This window comes from Meriones unguiculatus, chromosome 6 (genome assembly GCF_030254825.1).
Source record: "Meriones unguiculatus strain TT.TT164.6M chromosome 6, Bangor_MerUng_6.1, whole genome shotgun sequence".
Taxonomy (NCBI): domain Eukaryota; kingdom Metazoa; phylum Chordata; class Mammalia; order Rodentia; family Muridae; genus Meriones; species Meriones unguiculatus.
Genome location: NC_083354.1, coordinates 66,795,951 through 66,820,914, shown reverse-complemented (window position 1 = coordinate 66,820,914; position 24,964 = coordinate 66,795,951). Strand labels below are relative to the sequence as shown.

General features: G+C 41.4%; 1 protein-coding gene and 1 non-coding gene across 2 annotated transcripts in view; both read right to left on the bottom strand.

Annotated features, from left to right (window-relative positions):
• Nucleotides 1–24,964, bottom strand: part of Arsb (arylsulfatase B) — a 188,776-nt gene that overhangs the window by 60,883 nt on the left and 102,929 nt on the right. The window contains exons 5-6 of the mRNA XM_060385574.1: nt 24,094–24,337; nt 5,015–5,085 (exon numbers count right to left, since the gene is read on the bottom strand). Of these exons, the coding sequence (XP_060241557.1) occupies nt 5,015–5,085; nt 24,094–24,337 (315 nt within the window). The remainder of the gene's footprint in view (nt 1–5,014; nt 5,086–24,093; nt 24,338–24,964) is intronic.
• Nucleotides 7,136–7,263, bottom strand: LOC132654944 (small nucleolar RNA SNORA24). Its single transcript, XR_009592545.1, has one exon. It is a non-coding gene; the product is annotated as a small nucleolar RNA SNORA24 (small nucleolar RNA).

Here is a 24,964-nt window from a genome sequence, read left to right as displayed (position 1 = left end):
CTCTTCTTTGAAGGTCTGGTAGAATTCTGCGCTGAAGCCATCTGGTCCTGGGCTCTTTTTGGTTGGGAGACTTTTGATGACCGCTTCTTTTCTTTGGGGGATATAGGACTATTTAATTGATTTACCTGGTCCTGATTCAGCTTTGGTAAGTCAAATCAATCAAGAAAATTGTCCATTTCATTTTGATTTTTAAATATTATGGCATATAGACTTTTGAAGTAAGTCCTAATGATTGTTTGATTTTCTCAGTGTCTGTATTTATGTCCCCCTTTTCATTTCTGATTTTGTTGATTTGGGTGATGTCTCTCTGACTTTTAGTTAGCTTGGCTAAGGGTTTGTCAAACTTGTTGATTTTCTCAAAGAATCAGCTCTTGGTTTCATTGATTCTTTGAACTGTTTTATTTGTTTCTAATTGATTGATTTCAGCCCTGAGTTTGATTATTTCCAGCCGTCTACTCCTTCTTGGTGTGTCTGCTTCTTCTTTTTCTAGGGTTTTTAAGTGAGCCATTAAGTTGCTTGAATGAGCTGTCTCGAATTTCTTCTTGAAGGCACTTAGTGCTATGAACTTTCCTCTTAGTACTGCTTTCATTGTGTCCCACAAGTTTGGCTATGTTGTGTCTTCATTTTCATTGATTTCTAGGAAGACTTTAATTTCTTTCTTTATTTCTTCCCTGACCCAGCTGTCATTTAGTAACAAGTTGTTCATTTTCCATGTGTATGTAGGCTTTTTGCCATTTTTGTTATTGTTGAGGTCCAGCTTTATTCCATGGTGATCAGACAAGATACATGGGATTATTTCAATCTTCTTGTATCTGTTGAAGCTTGCTTTGTGACCAACTATATGGTGTATTTTGGAGAAGGTTCCATGAGGTGCTGAGAAGAAGGTAAATTCTTTTGTGTTTGGGTGTAAAGTTCTGTAAATGTCTGTTAGGTTCATTTGATTCATGACCTCTGTTAGAGACATTGTTTCTTTGTTTAATTTCTGTTTTGTTGGCCTGTCCTTTGTTGAGAGTGGGGTGTTGATTAATGTGTGGGGATCTATATGTGGTTTACATTTTATCAATGTTTCTTTAACAAATGTGGGTGCTCTTGTATTTGGGGCATAGATGTTCAGGTTTGTGATGTCTTCCTGGTGGAATTTTCCTTTGATGAGTATGAAGTGTCCTTCCCCATCTCTTTTTATTAATTTTGGTTGAAAGTCTATTTTATCAGATATTAGAATGGCTACTCCTGCTTGCTTCTTGCATCCATTTGCTTGGAAAGTCATGTTTCAACCCTTTACCCTCAGGTAATGTCTATCTTTGTGACTTAGGTGTGTTTCTTCTATGCAACAGATTGCTGGGTTTTGTTTACGTATCCATTCTGTTAATCTGTGTCTTTTTATTGGAGAGTTGAATCCATTGTTGTTGAGAGAGATTAATGACCAGTGGCTGTTAGATCCTTTGATTTTGATGCTGGCTGTGTTCATAAGGTTGTGTGCTTGGTTGTTTTTTGTTTTACTGTAGTAAGATTAATTATTTCCTGTGTTTTCTTGAAAGGAGCTAATTTTTTTGGGTTGTGTTTTCCCTTCTAGTGTCTTCTGTAATGCTAGATTTGTGTGTAGATATTGTTGAAATTTGTTTTTGTCATTGAATATCTTGTTTTCTCTGTCTATGAGGACTGAGAGCTTTGCAGGGTATAGTAGCCTGGGCTGACATCTGTGTTCTCTTAGGGTCTGCATGATATCCGTCCAGGCCCTTCTGGCTTTCATAGTCTCTGTTGAAAAGTCAGGTGTGATTCTAATGGGTTTGCCATTATATGTTACTTGGCCTTTTCCCCTTGCAGCTTTTAGTACTTTTTTTTTTTTTTTTTTTTTTTTTGGTTCTGTATACTTACTGTTTTGATTATTATGTGCCGGGAGGATTTTCTTTTCTGGTCAAATTTGTTGGGTGTTCTGTAGGCTTCATGTATTCTTATTGGCCTCTCCTTTAACTTGGGGAAATTTTCTTCAATGATTTTGTTGAAAATATTTTCTGGGCCTTGGAGAAGGGAATCTTCTTTTTCCTCTATACCTATTATTCTTAGGTTTTGTCTTTTCATATTGTCTTGGATTTCTTGGACGGTCTGTGTCAGGAATTTTTTGGATTTAACATTTTCTTTGACAGATACATCGATTTCTTCCATTGTATCTTCTACACCTGAGATTCTTTCTTCCATCTCTTGTAGTCTGTTGGTTATGCTTACCTCTGTAGTTCCTGTTTTCTTCCCTAGATTCTTCCTCTCCATTATTTCATCCATTTGTGTTTTCTTTAATTTTTCCAGTTCTATCTTCAGGTCTTGAGTTGTTTTGTTTACTTCCTTCACCTGTTTGATTGTACTTTCCTGTTTTTCTTTTAGTTCCTTCAACTCTGTTTCTTTTATTTCATTCAGTGCTTTAAGCATTTCCTTTCTAAAGGCCATAAACTGTTTGGCTGCAACTTCCTCTATTTCTTTACGGATGGCAATATTCTGTTTGAGTTTATCTTCCTCTATGTCTTTACCAATCTTATTTGTTTCCTCTGTTATCATCTTCATGAGCATAGCTGTTAGGTCATCTTCTTGGATTTCAGTTATGCTGGGGTGTCCAGGGCTACTTGCCCCTGGGTAACTGGGTTCTGGAGATGCCATATTGCTCTGTCTTTTGTTGCTTGAGCTTTCACAGTGGCCTCTACCCATTGTGCTATCTTAGGTGTTTGGGGTTATTTTCTGGTGGTTCCTGGGGATCCTGTGGTGGAGAGAATCCCCTTGGCAGAAAGCTGGTTTTTCCTGAAGGAAGTCTTCTCAGCTTTTTGGGTATAGTCCCTGGGTGGCTGGCGTTTTTTCAGGAGTTGCTGCTGCTCACCTCAGGGATATAGACCTGAGTGGTAACTGTGGTCTTTGTTAGTCGAGAGGGTTCTCCTCTCACCCAGGGAAGTCCTGAAGACAGCTGCCCTGTTTCTGGGTTTCTTGCTGTAAATTTAATGATCAGCTGCTGTGACCCAGTTGGACATCTGTCGCGCAGCAACTGTTTGTGCCTGTGTCTGGAGCACAGCTGAGTGCTGGCGGCTCGGTCCCGCCAGTCAGCAAGACTTTTTCCAGGGAAGCACTCGGTGATTTAAGTCAGTACAGTTTCCTTCCTTCCTTGTGGGTTCTCTGGAGACAGGGACTCTCAGTATCTTTTTTGCCCTGGGGCACACCGCTCCGTCTCTGCCAGCTAGTTGGTGCGCAGAAACTGCTTGTGTCTGCCTTTCCGGCCTTTGGGAGCCTGGGCATCTGCCTAAACTGGGTAATTTTCCCGAGACCTTTTCGGGGTGGGGGTGTTGGCTGAGTGCTCTGAGATCAGACCAGCCGTTTCCCTCCCTGTGTGTTTGCACTGGACAGTGGAACACAGTCTCTGGTGCTCTGGAGCCCACAGTTCTATCTGGGGCAGCAAATGAGGTGCGCAGGCAGGGCTCTGTGCTGGAGCCTGGGTCCCTGGCTCTGGCTCCGGGCTGGCTCCTGGGGTGCCTTCAGAACCTGAGTCTTTTCCAGGCGCTGTCTGGGTGACCTAAGGTCAGTCCCAATCATTTCCCGCACCTTTGGGTTATCTCTCGACTGAAGATTCCAGTCTCTGATAGTGTGGTGCACAAGGTTCAGTCTGGGACTGTGACCAAAGATGCTGGCTTGTGGCTCTGGGCTGGGGCTGGGGCTGGGGCTGGCGGCCAAGTGTCTGGTGGAACCGGGATCTCTTCCGTGGTTTAGCCGGGTGAGTTAAAAGCTGATTGAATCCCCCACCGTGGGGTATCCTCTCACCTGGGAAACAGAATCGCCTGTGTTTTATCGCCGTGAGTTCTGATTGCTGGTCACGTGCCGATCCTGCTGTGCTGCTGCTCAGAATAAGAGTCCTTCCCCCACCACCTGATACCCACTTCTCTTTTCCCTTCATTGGTCTTTCCAGTTTCATGACCTATACCCAAACTCTCATATATTCGTATATTAAAACACTAAAAGCTAGGATATGCATGTGAAAAAGAGCATGTCATCATATGACTCCGGGTTACATTGCCTTTCCAGATTTAACAATTTTCCTGGAAATTTCATAGTTTTAATTGCATCTAATCTCTTCTCCAGCTGTCCACTCTGTGATCAATAATGATTAGTGAGTTTTTATCAAGTGCTAGGCATTTGTGTTAACTGATGAGTATCAAAACAGAAGTAAGTCATGGATCTCGATATCACAGGTCTAACGTGACCGATGTTACTCAGAGGCACTAAGGGACATTAAAGAAGAAACAGTTACTTATCCCGGGGCATCTGGAAGCTGCAGAGAGGCAGGAAACAGGCATTTTGAGTCTGGGGATGGTATGTGCTTTGAAATGGCAAGCAGAATACATAATGTTGGGCAAGACAAAGCAAGGTAGGAGGCTGGGGCTGCCCAGTGACAGTCAGGATAACCTTCTGAGTAGGAGTGTCTAAGGAGTAGGGTCTTGTAGTCATTAGGAACATAGATTAAAAAGGACAAAGAAGTAAAAAGAGTTAACTGAGGCGGTTCAATGCCTGGAAAGGAGGCGGTATGGACCTCATGAATGCAGGCAATGTGACAGCACCCCCTGAGGAACTGACAAGGTTTTGGCAGGCAGTGGACAGATGAAGCCATTAGGAAGCTCCCACCTGCTCTCTGCACAGCCCTGCCAAACCAACAAAATGCTCACATAACCCTGGAGCTTGCTTGATGATGACTTGTTTGATGGTGAATTTTTTAGAAGAAGCTTTTGAAACTTTCAGGTGACATAGGCAATGACATGACATTGGCAGTGGAGAGGGGCCTCAGGGATTCTGTAGGCTCCTGTTACATACAGCCAGCAAATGGTAGAGCCAGGATTTACTAACGTCACTATGAGCCACTAATGCCAGTATGAGCTTATTAGAATACCTGTCAGGAAGAAATGTCTGTCTTAACAGCGACTCTGGATAGAGTTACATTATCTACTAAAACAGAACTGAGCATTTAAGACAGCAGCAACGGCTGGGTACTCACATGGTAAAGAATCAATAAAATCTAGATCGATGTTATGCAGGAGTTCCACTCTTGGGGATGGGCTTCCTTCACTGCAAAACAATTTTTAGGAAAAAAAATCAATTCTTTCTCAAATTGGTATGCATTATTTTATGGCTTCCTTTCCTGGTGCCCATAGAAAATAAAAAATCTGCCAGTTAACTATCTTATCATAATTCAGATGTATCCAAAAGCTGTGGCTGGTGGATCTTCTTGGGGTTATTTGTCTATATTATAATAATCACTGAAAGCTTCACATAAAAGTGTCAGTGTCAGGTATACGATGACCCCAGGGCTATATTTAAACATGACCATTCACTGCAAAAGAGACATAAAACTCAGGTCATCTGTGGGAGCGCCATACTGATTTCACAGAGAAGAGTGAAGAAGAAAAAAACATCTTCCAAAGTGGTGACACAAAAACTGCAGAATCAGAGGCCTCCTCAGTATTAGCTATGTCACAACCTTTTAATCTTCCTCATAGCCATAGGGAGCACAGATTCTTTTTTTTAATTAATTAATTGAGTCAGTTTCCTGTGGTCCAGGCTGACTTGGAAGTTGCTACATACTAAAGGCTGGCCTTGAACTTCTGATCAAAAGTTCTGGGGTTGTATGCTTATGCCACCACACCTAGATCACAGATTTAATAGAAATATGAGTTAAACACAAACCTTTAAAGCTTTTTATTTGAAGGGACATATAACCACAGCCACAAACTATGTTGATCAAAGAACAAATTGCTGTCACTTAGTAGGATGGGTCGGTGTGGACAGCAAGCATATCTCCTAGGACCCTACTTTGCCCAGTTCTCTCCCCAAAATACTTAATTAGACACCTGTCGGTTCTGGAGACTGACAGCTAGTCTCAACCGAGTTTGGTCTCAAAGGCTCTGACTGCAAGGAAGGGAAGATATGCAAAGAAAATGTGAACAAGGGACTGGCAAACATGCATTGCTCCTCCAGAGGTCCTGAGTTCAATTCTCAACTCCTCAGGTCCTGAGTTCAATTCTCAACTCCAGCTCCAAGCCAGAGCCTCTGCAGGCACCTACACTCCTGTGCATATACTTAAACAATTAAAATAATAACGTAAATAAATAAGAACTTAGAAACAAAAAAACTGGGAACAGAGTGATGATGTGTCTTGGGCATGAAAACAAGCAAATACAGTTAAACTCCTGAATAATGATATCAAGAAAGTCAGGACAAGATATCAGAGTCAAAGTAGTAAGTCAATGCATTGGTTTGGAAAGAGGAGAAAGCTATTTGTTAAATTTAGATATAACTAAGTAAAATTTATGTTATATTTTTAGGGAAAAAATAAAAAATTAACATTCCCCCCCCCGCAACTACAGAAAATGTGAACAGTTCATTCAATTCAAAAGAAGGTAAGAATGAGAAAGGAATCCTCTCTAAACTTCAGGTTCTCTATTCCTAGGTTACCACTCATCTTTAAAACCAGAGCTGCCTGGAGTATTCCAAAATATTAGGCACAAGTAAATACAGGGTACTTGTCTAATTATCCTGTAGTTTGCTATGCTATTAATTCTTCTCATTTCAGTATTTATAAGAGCCACAAATATTTTAAAACAAGTAAACTTAATAAGATGATATGGCTTTCTGCATCTCAGAGGTTGTGGACAATCCTTGTTGAGTATTCCTTGGGAAAAATCTTCACAGGCAGAATTCTCATGATGCCAATAGGATCCCTAAATCCCCAACTCCCAGGTATGTTATGCTTCTTCCTTTAAAATAAGCTAATCCAGATATTTCAGTGAGGATGTTGTTAAAAGACATGCCAAGAAAAAACAATATATTGGCAGATGGTTAAACAATGACAAACATACTTAGGGCCTCTAGATTATTAAACAAAACAAAACAGATCGACATTTAGGAGAATTGCATAAAATATAAATTATTGTTGTCTCATCTTAAAAACATGTAAAAGCTCAAGACAAGCTCATATAATAATTCACATGAGTCAACACTCTGGAAAGGCATGAGTTTTAGAAATCTATAGATGACTCTGCAAAAATGTTTAGAAACATTTTAACAATAGTCTAGAAGAGTCTGCCCAATACCCTGGCATCCCATAGCTTTTTAACAAGGAGGTTGATTGTGCAAGTCAGACTCTGGTAACAGCTTAATGACTGCTCTGCTCATAAACAAGAATAGGCTTTTCCGTGATCAGGGAGTGAGACTGCTGCAGCAGACAGGTCTCAGCAGTACGCGGAGAGGTGAAGTTTTAAGAGATGCGTATGGAGGAGCAGGAATGCAGCTTGATGATAGAGCAGTTGCCCAGTATGTACTGGACCTTGGGTTCTGACCCTAACATCACATAAAAGCAATGTTGTTATGCACAGGAAGGGAAGATGGTAGCTGTGGAAATATGGAAAAAATATACACCAAACTGTTATCTGGAATGAGGAATAAGTAGAGTGACATGATAGAGGACTCTCACTTTGTACTGTGCTTTTACACAGTTAGCAAATATAAGCATAATCAAGAATTTGGGAGGCTGGGGAAGAGAAACATGCGTTTGAGGTCAGTCTCTCCTTCTTCCTATCAACAACAGTAGAAGCAGAAACAACCACAGCAAATGTATTGTCTGTGGAAGTGTCCAGGATGACACAAACACAACACTTAAAACAGCAGCAAAATGAAAACTCAGGTGCTCACATGTTCTAAGAGGTTTAAGCCAGGACAGTTATCTATCTCAACAAACACAATGTATGGGTAGTGTTGAATGTGTTAGTTAATATTTGGAATTTCGTTGTGTTCTTTCTACTTACAATCTATAACAATAACTGACCATGTGGGTTCCCTCTCAGGAGTCTTGACATTTCCTTGCAGGTCTCTGAACAAGACTGCCTCTATCTGTGGTTGGAAATAGCAATGGCTTTAAGGGTCATACATTCTCAAGTTCCATTGCTGAATTCACTTCTTTTGCCTTCACTATAGGGTTCAGGGTCTCAATGCTTAAGATGAGGGATGGGAGTTAAGAGGAGGAAGAGGGGAAGAAGGAAACTCCAAGGGAGGAGGAAAGAAGATACAGAGGAGGGGAACGATGGGGAGAAGGGGTTCACAGTTCTCAGCACGGATGCATTAAAATAATTCTCTCTTTTGAAAACAGTGTCATTTCAGGGAGGCACAGTTGGGTATAGTTGAGTGCGCACCTCTAATCCCAGCAATTCAGACCCTGAGGCTGGGAAGACCATGACTGTAAGGCCAGCCAGAGCTACATAGCAAGACCTCAGTCCAAAAGTGTAAAACCCGAACCAAAATCTATCCATTCAATTTTAGTAGAGACTAGAGGATAAGCAGGTGTTTGTGCTTATGGGCATGGACCTGTGGACAGGATCTGGGATGGAAAGGTGGTGAACTGAGAAATCTCAAAAACTTCTGCAAGTCTTATAATTTTGCCTGGGAATAATGGAGAATGAATATTTGTAAAAGAAAATAACCAATTACCTAAGACCATACTCTGAGTTGCAGATAGAAGACAATATAAATGGGGCCATGACTTCTACCATTCCCCATATAAAATACAGTCATATAGCTGTAACTTCAATTTCTAAGACATGAAATATTCTCTCTTGTATGAGAGAGCATCTCCTATTTTAAAGAAAAACATCAGCGTTAACACAGTTTACTGGTTATGAACTACATAGTTGAAAAGATGGGATGTATTCTGATGCCTATGAATTTCTCGTATTTGGAGGCATTTGAACAGGCAGTGAAAGTTTAGCTGCTTAAGTGATACTGTCTTCAACAGGCTATCAATTCTTTCTGGGAAATTCCATCTGTCAAGCATGACTGTTGATGGTTGTGGGAAATATTTTTGTCCAGAATCATACACCTGGTTTTAGGTAAATCAAATCAATGGTTGCTTTCATCACAGCAGAGCTCAAGACGTGACTGTGTTGTGCTCTCCCCTCCTAGGCCTGCAAGAGTGGCCATAGCAGTAAGTAGACAAAGAACTATGGCAAGGAAAAGGACCTCTAACTATGACAGAGGACTGCCCCTCAACTGTGCAGGCGATGTGTTTGTCCATGCCCTTAACAACCAAACTAGGCCTAGTTTGGGCTTTTGATTGTTTTGGCAAGGCGGGATCGAGCACTGGCAACTAGCACTAATACACACTGTCAACCGCTTGCCACAGGGATCCAAGATGGCTCAGCAGTTTAGAGTGCTTGCTACCCCTGCAGAGGACCCAGTTTGGTTCCTAACCACACGGGGTAGCTCTCAACCACCTATAACTCTAGCTCCTGGACATATAATTCCCTCTTCTGGCCTTCACATGTACATATGAATGCGCATGCATGCGTGTGCACACACACACAAATTAATAATAATAATCAAAATTATAAATGTTTGAAATACTTGACTTGTATTAATCTCATTTAATTCTCAACACCACAGACCCAACCTTGGCTAGGGTGATTGGTTAGGTTGACCCAACATTGGCTCATGTGATTGGTTAGGTTGCTAACCAGATCCCTGTTTGAGCAAATGTTGGAACTGGGTTTGAAACTCAGGCTGATGGATTTCCTAATCTCCATTCCTAACTACTAAGCTATACTGTCTCCTCAGTGAAATGTTTACATATGGCCTCTTTGAATGTGTTATGCCATACATTTAACTTATTTTTACGATTCCATAAACAAATACCTTTATGCAGGCCAGCTTCATGCCAACTTGACATTTGGAAAAAGGGAAGCGCAACTGAGAGCTCGTTGTGGCTCACCAGATTGTCTGTTGAAAGCCTGTGAGGTATTCTCTTGATTGAGGATTATGTGGGAGGGCCCAGCTCACAGCAGGTGGTGCCACCTATAAGCTGGTGGTCTAGTCATGGGTGCGCTAAGACAGCAGCCAAGGAGAACGGACCAGGAAGCAACATTTCTCCATGGTCTCTGCACCAGTTCCTGCTTCCAAGTTCCTAACCTAAACTCCTTCAACAATGGACTGTGAAGTGGAACTATAAGACAAAATAAACCCTTTTCTCCCCAACTTGCTTTTGCTCATGGTGTCTTATCACAGTAATAGAAATGCTAATCTCTCACTACAAATTCCTCTATGAATTATCATGCCAATCATTTTCTCCATTTTTTTCCTCATATGACTGACAAAATGGTATGTTGCTGTCATTGGTGACATTTCAATATTTTATTTAAATTCACCCTTGAAATTCATACTTTCTATATTAGTTTTATTTGACATAAGGATAAAGAGACACTGACCAGTAACTGCTTGTCTTAATACTTTCTAGCATTCTATAGTTTCAGACATTGAGGTCACACCACTGTCTATCCACAAAGTTTCCTGTTTTTGAATTCTACTGTGCTCTATGTTGAATGGGTGAAGCAGAAAGCCCTTCCCACAGATAAATGACATGACTTCTCCCTTTATCTCTAGCTGTCGACCATCTGTCACAAAAGACACAACCTAGAAGACACTGTTATATTTTTAGAAAAGGAATAGCAATGGCAAGAGTTTCTGAAGAGAAATTTTGAAGGAAATAAACAAGCAAAATGCAAACCAGTCGCTGCTAAAAACATGAAGAGTCTTGTAAGGGTAATTTCCATCCGTGCCTGAGCATGGACATCTTCCTTATCAGCTCCACTTCCAGCTGCTGAACTTTTCCTACATCCAGGCCCTGTGCTGTGTTTTCATACACATTCTTCCTAGATTCTCACCTAAGTACTAACAAGACAGCCACCACTGTGCTCACATGTTATTTTAATTAACTGAATTGTTTTGTAGAGCTATGGATTGAACCCAAAGCCCTCCTTGTATATGCTAGGCAATCGCTGTAGCTTTATTCCCATCAAGCTTCATTTCCAGCCTGTGTCACATCTTACACATTATGAAATTGATGCCTAAAAATATTAGTAAGCACATGAATAATAAAACACAGTAGATGGGATTTGTACCAGAGCTGACCACTAAGTACACATTTGAAACCATTACACTGGGAAAATCACTAGCAGGACTTATTTTATTCACTGTATGTGTGGGTGAGTGAGTATTGGCTCCATGGAGAATCCATGTTCCTTGAAAAGCCCTGTAACATATAATCATTACCATATCGAAAAGAGGTTAGTCATGGGAATTATAAAATTTAGACAAAATTTGGTAAGAAAATATAAGTTGAATTTATTTGCCAGAGGATGGGGAAATTTTTGCATTGGTATTTATTTTTATTAAGGAGCTCAAGGAAAAAGTAATTATCAAAACATCATATACTTAACACTGTCTTTTCCTATTGATTGCTAAAAAGTGATGCATCACACTCCTGGGTTAGTAGTAGGACAAGCCACAGGGGATGATATGCCCTTCTTCCAATTCCCATTTTAACACTCATGAAGAATTTTTAAAAGATGAAAACTGACAGCAGTGTTGGCAATGAGGCAGGAGGCCAGCTGCCAAAGTCCTGGGGGGATTTTAGTAACGGCAATGCTGAAGACCTAGTAGAATTTTTTTTTTTCGGTTCTACAATATGAATAAAAACCTGATCCAAGGAAAAAAAGACATCCATTTTTTTTAAACCTCTAACCTCACCATGTAGGCACCAAGATAAAAATGGGCAATGATTGCCCATAAACTATTCTCAGAGATAGTAGCTCAGCCAATCAACACGTTTCTGCACCTAAGGCTCTGGTGTCGCAGTGGAAGTGACAGTGGAAAGATGGTGTATGAGCCAGAAGAGCAGGTAGTTTGCTATGAGGTTGAGTCTTCTAGAAATGTCAGAAGGTATATCTAAAAAGTCTGTTCTAGAAATGTCAGAAGGTATATCTAAAAAGACTGTTGGCCACCTAAACAGGAGCTGAATAAAGAACGACACCAATAGACATACTAACATGGACAGAAAAATCTCAGGAGGTCTTAACTACATTTTAAAATAAGCCGTGCTGAAAGCAGAAGATATAGTCTTTCCCAGAGAAGAGCCACCAAATGGTTATCTAATACCAAATGATCAGCCCTGAAAATACATACATTCAAGTAACATTATATAGACGGAGAAAGTTGTATTTATGTATGTAACTACAAAGAAAAAAGAGGCCATGAGTTTGAAAGAGAGCAAAGGGGAAGGCAGTATGAGGATGGGATTTGGAGAGAGGAAAGGGAAAGTGATGTAATTATATTTTAATCTCAAAAAAATTTAAAAAGGAAAAAAATAGCAAATAATTTCTTGAATATTTTCTTTTCATGAAATATATACTTAGTAGTCTTTAAATCCTGAGAGTAACATTTCATATAAGGTTTCTGGTTCTATTTTGAGAGTGGTGGTGAAACCCAAGAACCCAGGAATTTCCACATTTCCACAGATGATGACCATCTAAAAATGTAAATATTTTCACACCGTGGCCCCCAAGCCTCATTGGTAAGGAAAGCAAGCAAGAACACTGTCAGCTCACAACATACCAGGAGGCTGGTTACCCTTTAACCCCTGGTGGAACTCACCAGGGACCTGAAGAGACGGTCCTGGAGCCACCTAAGGTACACCTAAGCCAGGAAGATGACAGAAAGTATAGGAATAGGAAGGGGCTCCAGATCACTTCTCATGGAAAAAAAAAAGTCATAGCTTAAGTAACAAAGTGCTAACACAGATCTAACAGACTGTGGACCTCCGAGTCTCTGGATATTGGGTAGTTGAAAAAAAGTGGCTGGAGAATACAGGAAAAGGTGGCAGTGATGGACCAATGCCACCTTGAGAGGAGAGATAGAAGTACGGGTATCTTTTTGGAAGATGGATGGCAAAGGGGAAGAAGGAAGTGTCTGGAGAACAGGTTCTGCTACATGCCAGCCTGTCAGCAGTTCAGCCGAGAGCAGACCACAGAAAGGAGGCAACACCGTCATAGGAACCATTTGACTCTGTCGCAGTAATACAATTTTCTTTTCCTTCTCTTCCTTGGTTTTTAAAATGGTGTCTCACTCTGTGGCTGGAGCAGCCTTAAAGCTGTGTAACCCAGTTTGCTTTCAAACTGGCAGTGAACTCCTATCACAGCTTCCCAAATGCTGAGATTACAGGCATGAGCTACCACACCACACTCTGAGGTTTCTTTTGAATTGAGAAAGAAATTAAACTACCCAAATTCCACCCTAGCAAATGACTTGCTATTGCAGGTCTAGGAAAAAAAAAATGGACAAGGCAACAGATAAGAATCTGCCACGAGTCCCAAGTTTCCAGGGAAATTTAAAAACTGTAGCAAATGAGAATTCAAAACTTTTGGCAAATGAAAACTACTTTCCTACTATGGAAAGAAAGTCACAAGCAGAGGAAAAATGTCACATGATATTTCAGCATGAAGCAAATATAATTAACTCAGTAACTGTCAATATTTAAAAAGCAGCAGGATTACTTCCCAGACTTTTGGGTAGAATTAAGCATAAAAACACCAGGAATTGGAAATTCAGAATCCCAGGTACTGATCTAAAGGAAGAAACTGGATTGGAGAAATAAATAAGCAAGCCCAGCATGGTGGCTTACTCCTATAATCTCAGCAATAAGAGGCTGAAGTAGCATAGCTGCAGTTTGAGCCCAGCTTAGCCTACACAGTGAGTCCCAGGCCAGTATGACCATGGTGTATGCGCGCTCAGAAACTAAGGACATTATATATAACTAAAACTGTGTGAAACAGAGACAGTAGAGAAATAAAAAGAGAAGATAATTCAAAATAAAGAGGCAAAAAGGGTCAGAGAAAAACTGCCAGAAGATTTGAATACTATAGTTGAAGTTTCTGAAGAAAAAAAAATGAAACAATGAACTATAGTATTTAAGGCTAACTGTACATATCTTAAACAAAAGATCTGGACACACAAACTGTAAGAACCTACTTTGTATCTGAGACAACTGGCCCAGGTCACTGTTTACATATTTCTAGTCAAAGTCTTTGTAAAAACAGTGACAATAACAATCTCCTAGGCCTCCAATGGGAAAAAAATTAAATTGGGCTGAAATTAGACTTATCCATAGCAGCATAGGAAACAACCAAAGATGTGGGTAACAGTATTTAAAATCCAAGGAAAGACGAGTAGGAGACAAACTTATTTTTTAAAATGATTTGAGATATTTTTAAACTATCAAGGTTATGAACATGAACAAGTTTTGTTAGGCATGTAATAATCTAAAGAATCCTGAGAAATTTATCCAAGAAAAATTCTTCCAAGGGAGAGACAATTGTGGTGGATGCTTCAGAAATGGCTGGCTAGCTAGTATTAAATATAGTGTTGCAGACCTAAGAGTAGAACAAAATTGTGAATAGGAGATGTGCTCTGACAAGGTAGAAATAATATACTTAATATTAAAGCTATAAGATCTAGGAAGTAGAAAGGTAAGGCTGAAAAAGCTAGCCTAGGCCCCTATAAGTAAGAGAATTACCAAAGGATATCAGTATGTTGGTGAGCAATTGAAGAAAATACAAACTGCTCTAAACATTGAACTTGCTAATAAATAAGAGGTAAAAATAGAACTTTAAACAAAATGATAAAGTTAAGGGTAAAAATGACAACTGTAACATACATATAAATAAAATTTTTCCATTAGGGCAAAACATGTTCAGCTTTGATCACAAAGCAAAACAAGAACTACAATTAATTGTGTCACAATACACCATCTTCTCTAGCATATGAGGTGCAGTCTGGGGGCCAACTCCTGAAATACCAAAAGCTTCTCCTTTGACCATGAGAGAGTGAAACAGGAACTCATACTTGACAATGAAAAATAAGGTGGGAAGCAATGAAGTCAAAGGCACAATCAATTTCTTATTGGTTAGTTCTGCTTTTAGTTAAGACAGAAAAATGGGCAGATCTGATTTATTTACCATGGTTCTTAAACAACTCAAAACAAACAAACAAAAACCAGATAGAATGTATAAAGCAAAACACTTGATATCAGCTGAAGGGCAGTTATGCTTAATAGGTGGGCAAAGCTAATCCATGTGATTGTGCCAGTTTGAGGGAGTTTCCATGTGCTAGTGGATGGAAGGCAACTGAGGGGGCTTGGGAGACTCACTGAGCTAAAGACACAAAGCTAAGAGTCCAAGGAATCTAAGAAAGAGAGTTCCAAAGAAGAGACAGCTATACAAATAGAATCGGGGAGCTTTGCAGAGGATCCCTTAGGGTATTGCTAACTACTACCTACCACCAGGGAGAAACCTGTTAAAAGGCTGAAGGGACAGTGCTTAGCATTCGTTCCAGGTGAGGGTGGCATGCAGTGTTCAGGACTGGACGTACTCATCCAGCAATGGGCACAGAGGCTTTGACTTAGTGCGGGGGTGTAACTGACCCTAGAATAAGCACTGTCCCAGGCCTGCTTAGTTACGTCCCACAAGCATTATTTAGTAATTAGCTGCCAGTCACGGAAAAAAGAAGCTTCTCTGATCAGAGTTATTTAGTGCTGCACTAATCTAGGTGCATGACGATATTTAAAAGGCAACTTGATATCATGTCGATGTAGCAAAATAATAGTACTAGATTCATACCTAGGGCTTATGATCTTGTCAACCATGGGCTCTTGGCCATGTTTACAGTATTAGGAATAAGTTCTGTCCTATGGATGAGGGCTGAAACACAACCGGAAAGCAGTTGGTTGCCTCCATAACCTTCACACCACTATTGCACAATAGGCTTATCTCAAATGTGATGTTTATATCTCACTGCTCCCCTCAAGGTTCAGGGAACATTGCAGAAGAGAGGGCAAAGGCCTGGATAGAGGTTGGGAAGGACTGCTACAAAACAATGTTTTCTGGACACAACTACTCTTGCTTTTATGAATTCACAGCAGGTGTGGTTGCCTGCCTAAGACATGCACATGATCAAGCCAGTCAAAATTCCACCACAGGGGAGATCCAAGATGGCAGCACCAGTTGGACACTGTCTGAGGAGCAGGGCAGCAGTGTCAGCACAGCAACTAAGAGACTGAACTCTGGGCCCTAAAACACCAGCAACTGTGTTTCCCAGGCGAGAGGAAACCCCATGGTATGGGAATCAATCAGGTTCATTCTCAAGTCACCCAGCTAAAACCCTGAAGAGTTCCTAGGTCCGGCAGGCACTCGGTCGCCAGCCCAGAGCCACATGCCTATGTGTCCTGATCACCTTCCCAGGCTGAACTGTGGGTACCAAAACAGCAGAGACTGGGATTTCCAGTTGCAAGAAAACCCCACAGGGAAGGAAGCAAATGGGACTGACCTCAAGTCACCCAGTCAATCCCTGGAAAAGGTTTTGGGGACCAGCAGGCACACAGCCACCGGCCCAGAGTGCGGCATTCAGTCGCCAACCCAGAGACCTGCTCTGTACCCGACTCACTGTCCCAGACAGAACTGTGGGCCCAGGGCACCACAGACAGGGTTTCCCTGTAGGGAGAAAACCCCACAGCGAGGGGAACAGAAGGTCCAAGCTTAAAGCACTCAGCTGACTCTCCTCCCCATACACATGGAAAAGTTCTAGGGAAAAGTGCCTGAGTCCCTGCAGGAGCCCAGTCGCCAGCTTGGAGCCACCACTTACCTGTGCCTGCGTGCTCTATGCGCCACCCCAGACAAAACTGTGGACCCCAAAACACCACAGACTGGGTCTCCCAGTTGGGAGGAAACCCCATGGTGAGGGGGAAACATCTGGTCCTATCTCAGGACACCCAGCTCCAGAAAAGGTTCTAGGTCCCTGCAGGCTCCAGGCTCTAGTCTCTGCAGCACAAATGAGAGCTGTGCTCACCTGCCATTAATAACTGCTTGGGTACGGGGGCACAAATACTCAATAAAATACTCGCAAACCGAATCTAAGAACACATCATAGATATCGTGCACCATGACCAAGTAGGTTTCATCCAGTGCATGCAGGGGTGGTTCAATATATGGAAATCCATCAATGTGATCCACCATATAAACAAACTGAAAGATAAAAAAACACATGATAATCTCCCTAGATGCTGACAAAGCATTTGACAAAATCCAACATCCATTCATGTTTAAAATTTTGGAGAGATCAGAGATACAACGCACTTACCTAAACATCGTAAAGGAATATACATCAAGACTATAGCTAACATCAAACTAAACAGAGAGAAACTTAGATCAATCCCACTGAAATCAGGGACAAGGTAAAGCTACCCACTCTCTCTATACCTCTTTAACATAGTACTTGAAGTCCTTGCCAGTGCAATAAGACATTAAAGGAGATCAAAGGGAATCACTTTGGGAAGGAAGAAGTCAAAGTATCACTATCACTATTTGCTGATGATATGATAGTGTACATGATGATATGATAGTATATAAAAATTCTACCAGGGAACTCCCACACCTGATAAACACCTTCACTCAAGTGGCTGGATACAAAAATCAACTAAAAAAAAATCACTAGCCCTCATGTATACAAAAGACAAAAGGGCTGAAACAGAAATTAGGGAAACAACACCCTTTACAATAGCCACAAAGGACATAAATTACCTTGGTGTAACTCTAGCCAAGGAAGACAAAGACTTGTATGAAAAAAACCTTTCAGTCTCTGAAGAAAGAAATAGAATAATATATCAGAAGATGGAAAGCTCTTGCATGCTTATGGCTTGGCAGGATTAACATAGTAAAAATGGCCATCTTATCAAAAGCAACCTACAGATTCAATGCAATTTCCATTAAATTACCAACACAATTCTTTACAGACCTTGAAAGAAAAATTCTCAACTTCATATGGAATAATAAGAAACTCAGAATCTCTAAAACAGTCATCTATAATAAAAGATCTTCTGGAGTTATCTCCATCCCTGATCTCAAGCTTTATTATAGAGCAACAGTAATAAAAACTGCATGGTCCTGGCATAGAAACAGAATGGTGGATTAATGGAACCGAATAGAAGACCCAGAAATAATCCCACACACTTATGGACACCTGATCTTTGACAAAGATGCCAAAATCATACAATGGAAAAAAAAGATAGCATCTTCAACAAATGGTGCTGGACAAACTGGATGTCCACATGTAGAAAAATGCAAATAGATCCGTACTTACACCCTGCACAAAACTAAAGTCCAAGTGGATCAAAGATCTCAATATAAAACGAGACACACAAAATATGTTAGAGGAAAAAGTGGGGAAGAGCCTTGAATGCATTGGCATAGGAGACAATGTCCTAAATAGAACACCAAAAACACAGGCTCTAAATCAACAATCAATAAATGGGACCTCATGAAACTGAAAAGCTTCTGAAAAGCAAAGGACACTCTCATCAGAACAAATAGACAGCCTACAGATGGGAAAGGATTTTCACCAACTCTATATTTGACAGAGGGCTAATATCCAGAATATATAAAGAACTTAAGAAGTTAAACAGCAGCAAATCAAGTAATCCAATTAAAAATGGGGTACAGAGCTAAACAGAGAATTCTCAATAGAGGAACAGTGAATGGCAGAGAAACACTTAAAGAAATGTTCAACATCCTTAGTCATCAGGGAAATGAAAATCAAAACGACCCTAAGATTTCACCTTGCACCCATCAGAATGGCTAAGATCAAAAACTCAAGTGACAACACATGCTGGAGAGGATATGGTGAAAGAGTAACCCTACTTCGTTTCTGGTGGGAATGTAAACTTGTACAGCCTGGAGAAACTGGAGCCTCTAGAAATGATGAGTGGTCTTGGAAGGAACAGAAACTGCCCTATTGAGAACAACATCACTGCCCTTCTTAGCTGACACAGCCTTGAGCCATCTGAGAGGAAAGTTTCCATTGCAGAACTGTCAAGATTTGCTTCCTGGCATGTCTTGGGTGTTGTCTTGATTAATAATTGATGCAGAATAATTGATCCAGGCCTGTTGTGGGCAGTGCTATCCCTAAGAAGGTGGTGTTGAGTTGTAGAAGAAAGCTTCTGAAGCATGATCCAGAGAGCACCTAGCAATCAACGGGCATGGTTTCAGCTTCACATTCCTGCCCTGAAGTCTCTCAATGACCGGTTGTGACCTGGAAATAAAAGCCAAATAAACTCTTTCCTCCCTAAGTTACTTTCAGTCACAGTGTTTTAACACAGCAACAGAAAGCAACTAGGACAACCCTAGAACTGACATTCTCTTAGCAGTTTAACATTTTGAAGCACATTTAAGAACTGATGCCTACACACTGATGGAGACTCCTGTTGCACTGGCCAGCGTGACTGTCATGCCCAGTTCATATGCCTCTTGCTGAAAGTTGGAAAAACTGCCATCCTTTTAAAAATGGCTCTTCCATTTATATATATAAAGCTCCCATCCTCTGGGCACAGATGGAGTGTCTCTGACACTTGGCTGGACATTTGTTTTTGCTGTGCTGGGAAGGCGGCTCCACCACCAGTGTGACTAGCCACTTTGTATACCTGCTGCCAGGTACAAGATGCCCTGCCACAGGCATGGAAAGGCTTGAGTATAGCCAGGGACAGGAGCAGGGTTTTTGTTTGTTTGTTTGTTCGTTCATTTGTTTTTTTTTCAGAAACTTTTGTCCAGATCGAGAGTCACACTCCATTTGCTAGGCTTTCTACAGAGCAAGCCTGGAAATGTTTGATTAAACTGTGGGCATCAATCTGACTTTAAAAACTGAAAAGGAAAGCCTACTCTCTTATGATACAGCCTGCTTGGGCCATAATCTTTGGTAACAGTCCTGACAAACCCAGAGCTCTACTCTCTAAGGGGTTGATCACTGAAGAATGATAGCAGCTTTAAGTTGATAGTGACGTTATATTGTGCCAATTTCTCTGCAGGCAGAAGCACATAGAAGCCAGACTCTTAAAGGTCACTCCTGATGGAGATAATCTGAAGAATGAAATATGGGTTTACAACCCAAAATCTGGTGATCCAGATGAATGGCAATGAAGTGGTGCCAAAAACAACAGCCGCCGTGGGTCAAGAACAAAAGAATGTTCTCAGAACTAACAACGTGAACCACGGAGTAACAGCACCCATTTCTGTCATAAAACAAAACAAAATTAAAAACTGGCTGAGTGTCAAGCAGGCCTCAGTATGACCACATCAGAACCAGACAGCTTTATCATGTTCATATATTCTTTCTTTCTTTTACATGTATGTGCGCTACACATGAATGTGTGTCATGCACAAGTGTGTGTGCATATCTGCGTTTGTGTGGATGTGCATGTGTGCATCGCCAGAGGTTAACATCAGCTGTCTTCCTCTGTTGTTCTCCAGCTTAGACACTAAAGCAGGGGCTCTCACTGAACCCGCCCACAGCTTGCTGATTCAGCTGCTCTCCTAGCCAGTTTGCTCTCCAGAAATGCCCTGTGTCACCACCTCCTGTGTGCTAGGATTACAGGCATTGCCACGGGTGCTGAGGATCTGAACTCAGTTTATGTTTGTGCTTCAAGAACTCTGCCCACTGAAACATCTAAGGACTCCCTTTTTTGATACAAGAGTTCACTGTGTAGCCCAGGTTAGCCGAAAGTGTGCCATCCAACTGCCTCAGGATCCTGCCTATGGTGCACTCAGCTTTTCTCCCTTCTTTGTCGATCTTCAGTAACTGTCATGATTAAAGCTGCTGACAGACATGAACTGAAGTTAGTGTTGCTGTGCTTAGATGGTTTTATTTCCTTTTCCTCATGAAATGTTATTAATTTTTACACTAAAGAAGCAAGTAAGGCAGCTGGGCATGGTGGCACATAACTTCAATCCTAGCACTCAGCAGAGGCAGGCAAATCTCTGCGAGTTTGAGGCCAGGCTGGTCTACAAAGCGAGTCCAGGGCAGCCAAGGAGGCTACGCAGAGAAACCCTGTCTTGAAAATCGAAGAAGAAGAAGAAGAAGAAGAAGAAGAAGAAGAAGAGGAAGAGGAAGAGGAAGAGGAAGAGGAAGAAGAAGAAGAAGAAGAAGAAGAAGAAGAAGAAGAAGAGGAGAAGAGACGAGAGAGGAAATGGAAGCAGCAGCAGCAAGCAAGGCATAGGCTTGTCCAGAATTTTTTCATATGTGTACTAGCATTGAAAATTTTTTCTTTATTAATTGCACTTTGTTTATATTGTATCCCCCTGTGGTTCTCTCCCTCCTCCCATCCCAATCCCTCCTTTCCTCTACCCTCTGCATGCATGCCCCTCCCCAAGTCCACTGATAGGGGAGGACTTCTTTTCCTTCCTTCTGATCCTAGTCAATTAGGTCTCATCAGGAGTAGCTGCCTTGTCCTCTTCTGTGGCCTGGTAATGCTGCTTCCCCCTCAGGGGGAGGTAATTAAAGAGCAGGCCAATCAGTTCACGTCAGAGACACTCCCTGTTCCCATTACAATGGAACCCACCCACTTGGATACTGAACTGCCATGGGCTACATCTGTACAGGGGTCTTAGGTTATCTCCATGCATAGTCCTTGGTTGGAATAGCAGTCTCAGGAAAGACCCCTGTGCTCAGATTTTTTGGCTCGGTTGCTCTCCTTAAGGAGTTCCTGTCCTCTCCAGATCTTACTGTTTCCCACTTCTTTCCTAAGATTCCCTGCACTCTGCCCAAAGGTTGCCCTTAAGTCTCAGCATCTGCATTGATGTTTTATTTTTGACATAATACAATAAAGCCTTGTTTTTCTCAATATACCTTTGTATTTTGTTTCAAAAATGGTCAAATCGAAATTTTTTTAAAAAAAGAAATTAATTTTTAATCTACAATGAATGTTTAGAACTTGCTTGTTTTAGGCCTACTGTTAATAAAGATGTTAAATAAGTTTTAAAATTAAATGTGAATTTTTGGCTGTGAAGGGGTGACCTTAGACTCAGTGTTGTTCAAGGGTATCTCTAGTTTAAAAAGTTGAAAAATGGGCCAGTTCCCTTTAGTTTTGCTCTTTAAACAATGATCCTTAAATTTGTATACATTCCCCATGGAAAACCTGGAACCTGGAGAAGCAGAATCATTCAAACAAAGTCTTAAGGTTGATTAGCGCTTCACTAGGTTTGGAGAGCAGAGCCCTCCCCTCGTCTTCCCTGTTTTAGGAAGCAGAAGGACTCAGCTGAGCAAATCCTCCATCTTTCCAAAGCTTACAGGACCTTAACTGTCATGGTCATACATTAATGGCTGCCAAACATAAACCCTGATTTTAAGAATTAATTACGTGTATCTATTTATCTGCTTAGTGTGGAGGGGACTGGGAGAGTGCACGTGCCACAGCGTGCAGGTGTGCATGCGGCTGAGTGTGTAGGTCATGCAGGTGTGCATGCGGCTGAGTGTGTAGGTCGTGCAGGTGTGCATGCGGCTGAGCGTGTAGGTCTGAGGAAAGCTTATGGAATTTTGTTTTCTCCTTTTACCATATGTATCTTGGGGATCAAACTCAGGTTGTCAGGCTTGCTGCAAGCACCTTTATCTACTGAGATATCCCAGTACCTGCCTATTTTTTAAACATTAAAATGATTACAGAAAAACTGAGAACATTAAAAAGAAAAGAAGTAAGGTATATGCCCAATGTATAGGGACTGGCTCAGTACATGCAGAGTGTTGGCACAGTAACTCTGTGAACATGAGCTGCTAACTAAAAGCGAGGCAGGTGTCACCAGTGCATGCAGTGGGCCAGTGAGCAGCTAGGAGCACTGGTGACAGATGACTTAGAAGGTCAACACTCATCTAAGGAAGACAGAACTATCTGATTCCATTTGGTGGTTAGCCTTGTGGGAATGCAGACCAAATATTGCCAGACCTTTCTAATTAAAAAAAATCATTTTATTTGGAAATAATTTCAAACTTATAAAAAGTTATAAAAATCATAGTAATAGACCATCTATGCTCCTTACCCAGCTTCTCATATTGCTAATACTGGAGTCTGTTTGAACACCCCCCTCCACACACACATATACAAAATACTCACACATACACAACCTTTTCATGAGCCATGTACATCATAGTCCTTTATTCCTACATCCTCTATTGTGGATTTCCTACAGATAGAACCTAAAATTTCACTATTTTTAGCTGGGAGAATCATGGGGAGGTCCATAAGGAGGAAAGGCAACTAGCCACCTCAAACAGAGCTTAGGACCCCAGAGAGGCTGAAAAGCACAGCACAAGCCATTGTTTGCTTCAGTAAAATCAGTACTTCCAATGTGTGTTTGTATGTATAAAGTGCATCTAGGAACTAACCCACAAACATATGTTATAAAACATATGCTAAAATAAATTAGATAAAATGTTTTCTACCCATTCCCTAGTGAAGCATCTTCCAGCCTCCAGAGCATGTGTCTTCCTTTCTTTTTTTTTTCCCTTTTAATTATTTATTTACTTTTATTTTATGTACATTGGTGTTCTGCCTGCTAGTATGTATGTGTAAGGATGTTAGATCTCCTGGAACTGGAGTTACAGACAGTTGTGAGCTGCCACGTGGAAGCTGGGAACTGAACCCAGGTCCTTTGGAAGAGCAGTCAATGCTCTTAACCACTGAGCCATCTCTCCAGTCCCAGGTCTCCCTTTCTTGCAGATCACATGTCCACACTGTGGGAAAGAAACAGGGACATACTGTCCCTAAGGCTAAAGACAGGCCCTGCTCCAGCACACTCTCGCCTCCCTCTTAGAGCACGCTGTTTATTGCCTTCACACTTATCTGCACCCAAAGTACGCAAAGTCATCTTGCTTCCTTATGTATTTACTGGCTCAATACTTTTCTTTCTGATCCCTGGTAAAACATAACACAAGCTTCTTGAGATCCAGGGGTTTGCCTGACTTATTTATTCCTGATTTCCCAGAACTGAGGAGAGAGCATCACATAGTAAGTACTCATAAAACACCCACACCCATTAATGTGTGGGACTAAACTTAGTTCTGTACTGTGTTCCCAGGCTATCTCAGTTCCCCTATCCCAGTGCTTCATTCTCTGTACACTCCATTTTTCTAGCATGCAACAGGGCCTGTACCCTAGCATCCTGCAAGTAGCTAGCAATACACTATCCTATAACAAGAAAAAAAAAATCTCAGCTGTAAAAGCCTACAAGAGAATCCCACCCTTTCTATAAAACACAGAACCAAAATCCCAAACATAAGACTCAAAAATATGTAATGACAATATTTGAAAGGGAAGTGGTCATTCTCCATCAATCACGTTAAGTTGCTGGAGTTTCTGGCAAAGAATGGGACAAGATATGGAGATACCTGATTGTTTTCCATATATCAAAGCCATCCAGAGGCTTGGTTCCATTGGTGCTTCCCCCAGCCAGGTTCACCAGAGTTGGAAGCCAGTCGGAGATGTGCATGAGCTCCCGGGTCTTCACGCCTCTCTGCTTCAGCAAGGGGCTTGCCACAAAGCCTGCTCCTCGGACACCTCCTTCCCACAGGGTCCCTTTTCTTCCTCGAAGTGGCCAGTTGTTGCCTCCAGACATAGTCTGCCCACCATTGTCTGAAACACAGGTAAGCCTTGGCATGAGTGGGTGAAGATATCAAAATGGAGTCTCTTGTGTCAAGCCCTAACAAACAAGAGTGTAATGAATGTGAAGCTAAGATTAGGAAGGAGGGAAAACACATATGCCACGCGATGAGAGCAAGCTCAAAGACCTTCCCAGAACCACAATCTTGGAGGTTGGGGTGTCATGGTGATCTTATACAAGAATATTCCCGCAAGGACACCCACCCAATAAATGTCAACCTTGGACTAGTGCTGTTCTATTTACTCACTTCTGTGGCCAAGGATTATTGTTTCAAAATAACTTATGCAATCTTTCTCAGTTTTCATTTAAAAAATATCCCACTTGTCAACCTCTGTAAAAGTGCTCATAGTTACCAAGAAAGCATATTCCCACTGCAATGCTCTCTGCTCTCAGAAAAACTCATTATCTTTGGGACTTTCTCTGGTTGGTAGTTACTGGAAAAATGACAATGGTACGTACCTCTCTTTAAAAAATATTTTTAATTATATGGAGTGTGTGTCTGTATGTATGTATGAGCATATGAATGCAGGCAGGTACCTTTGGAGGTTAGGTGTCCCAGAGATGGGGTTATAGGCGATTGAGAGACAACTTTATGTGGC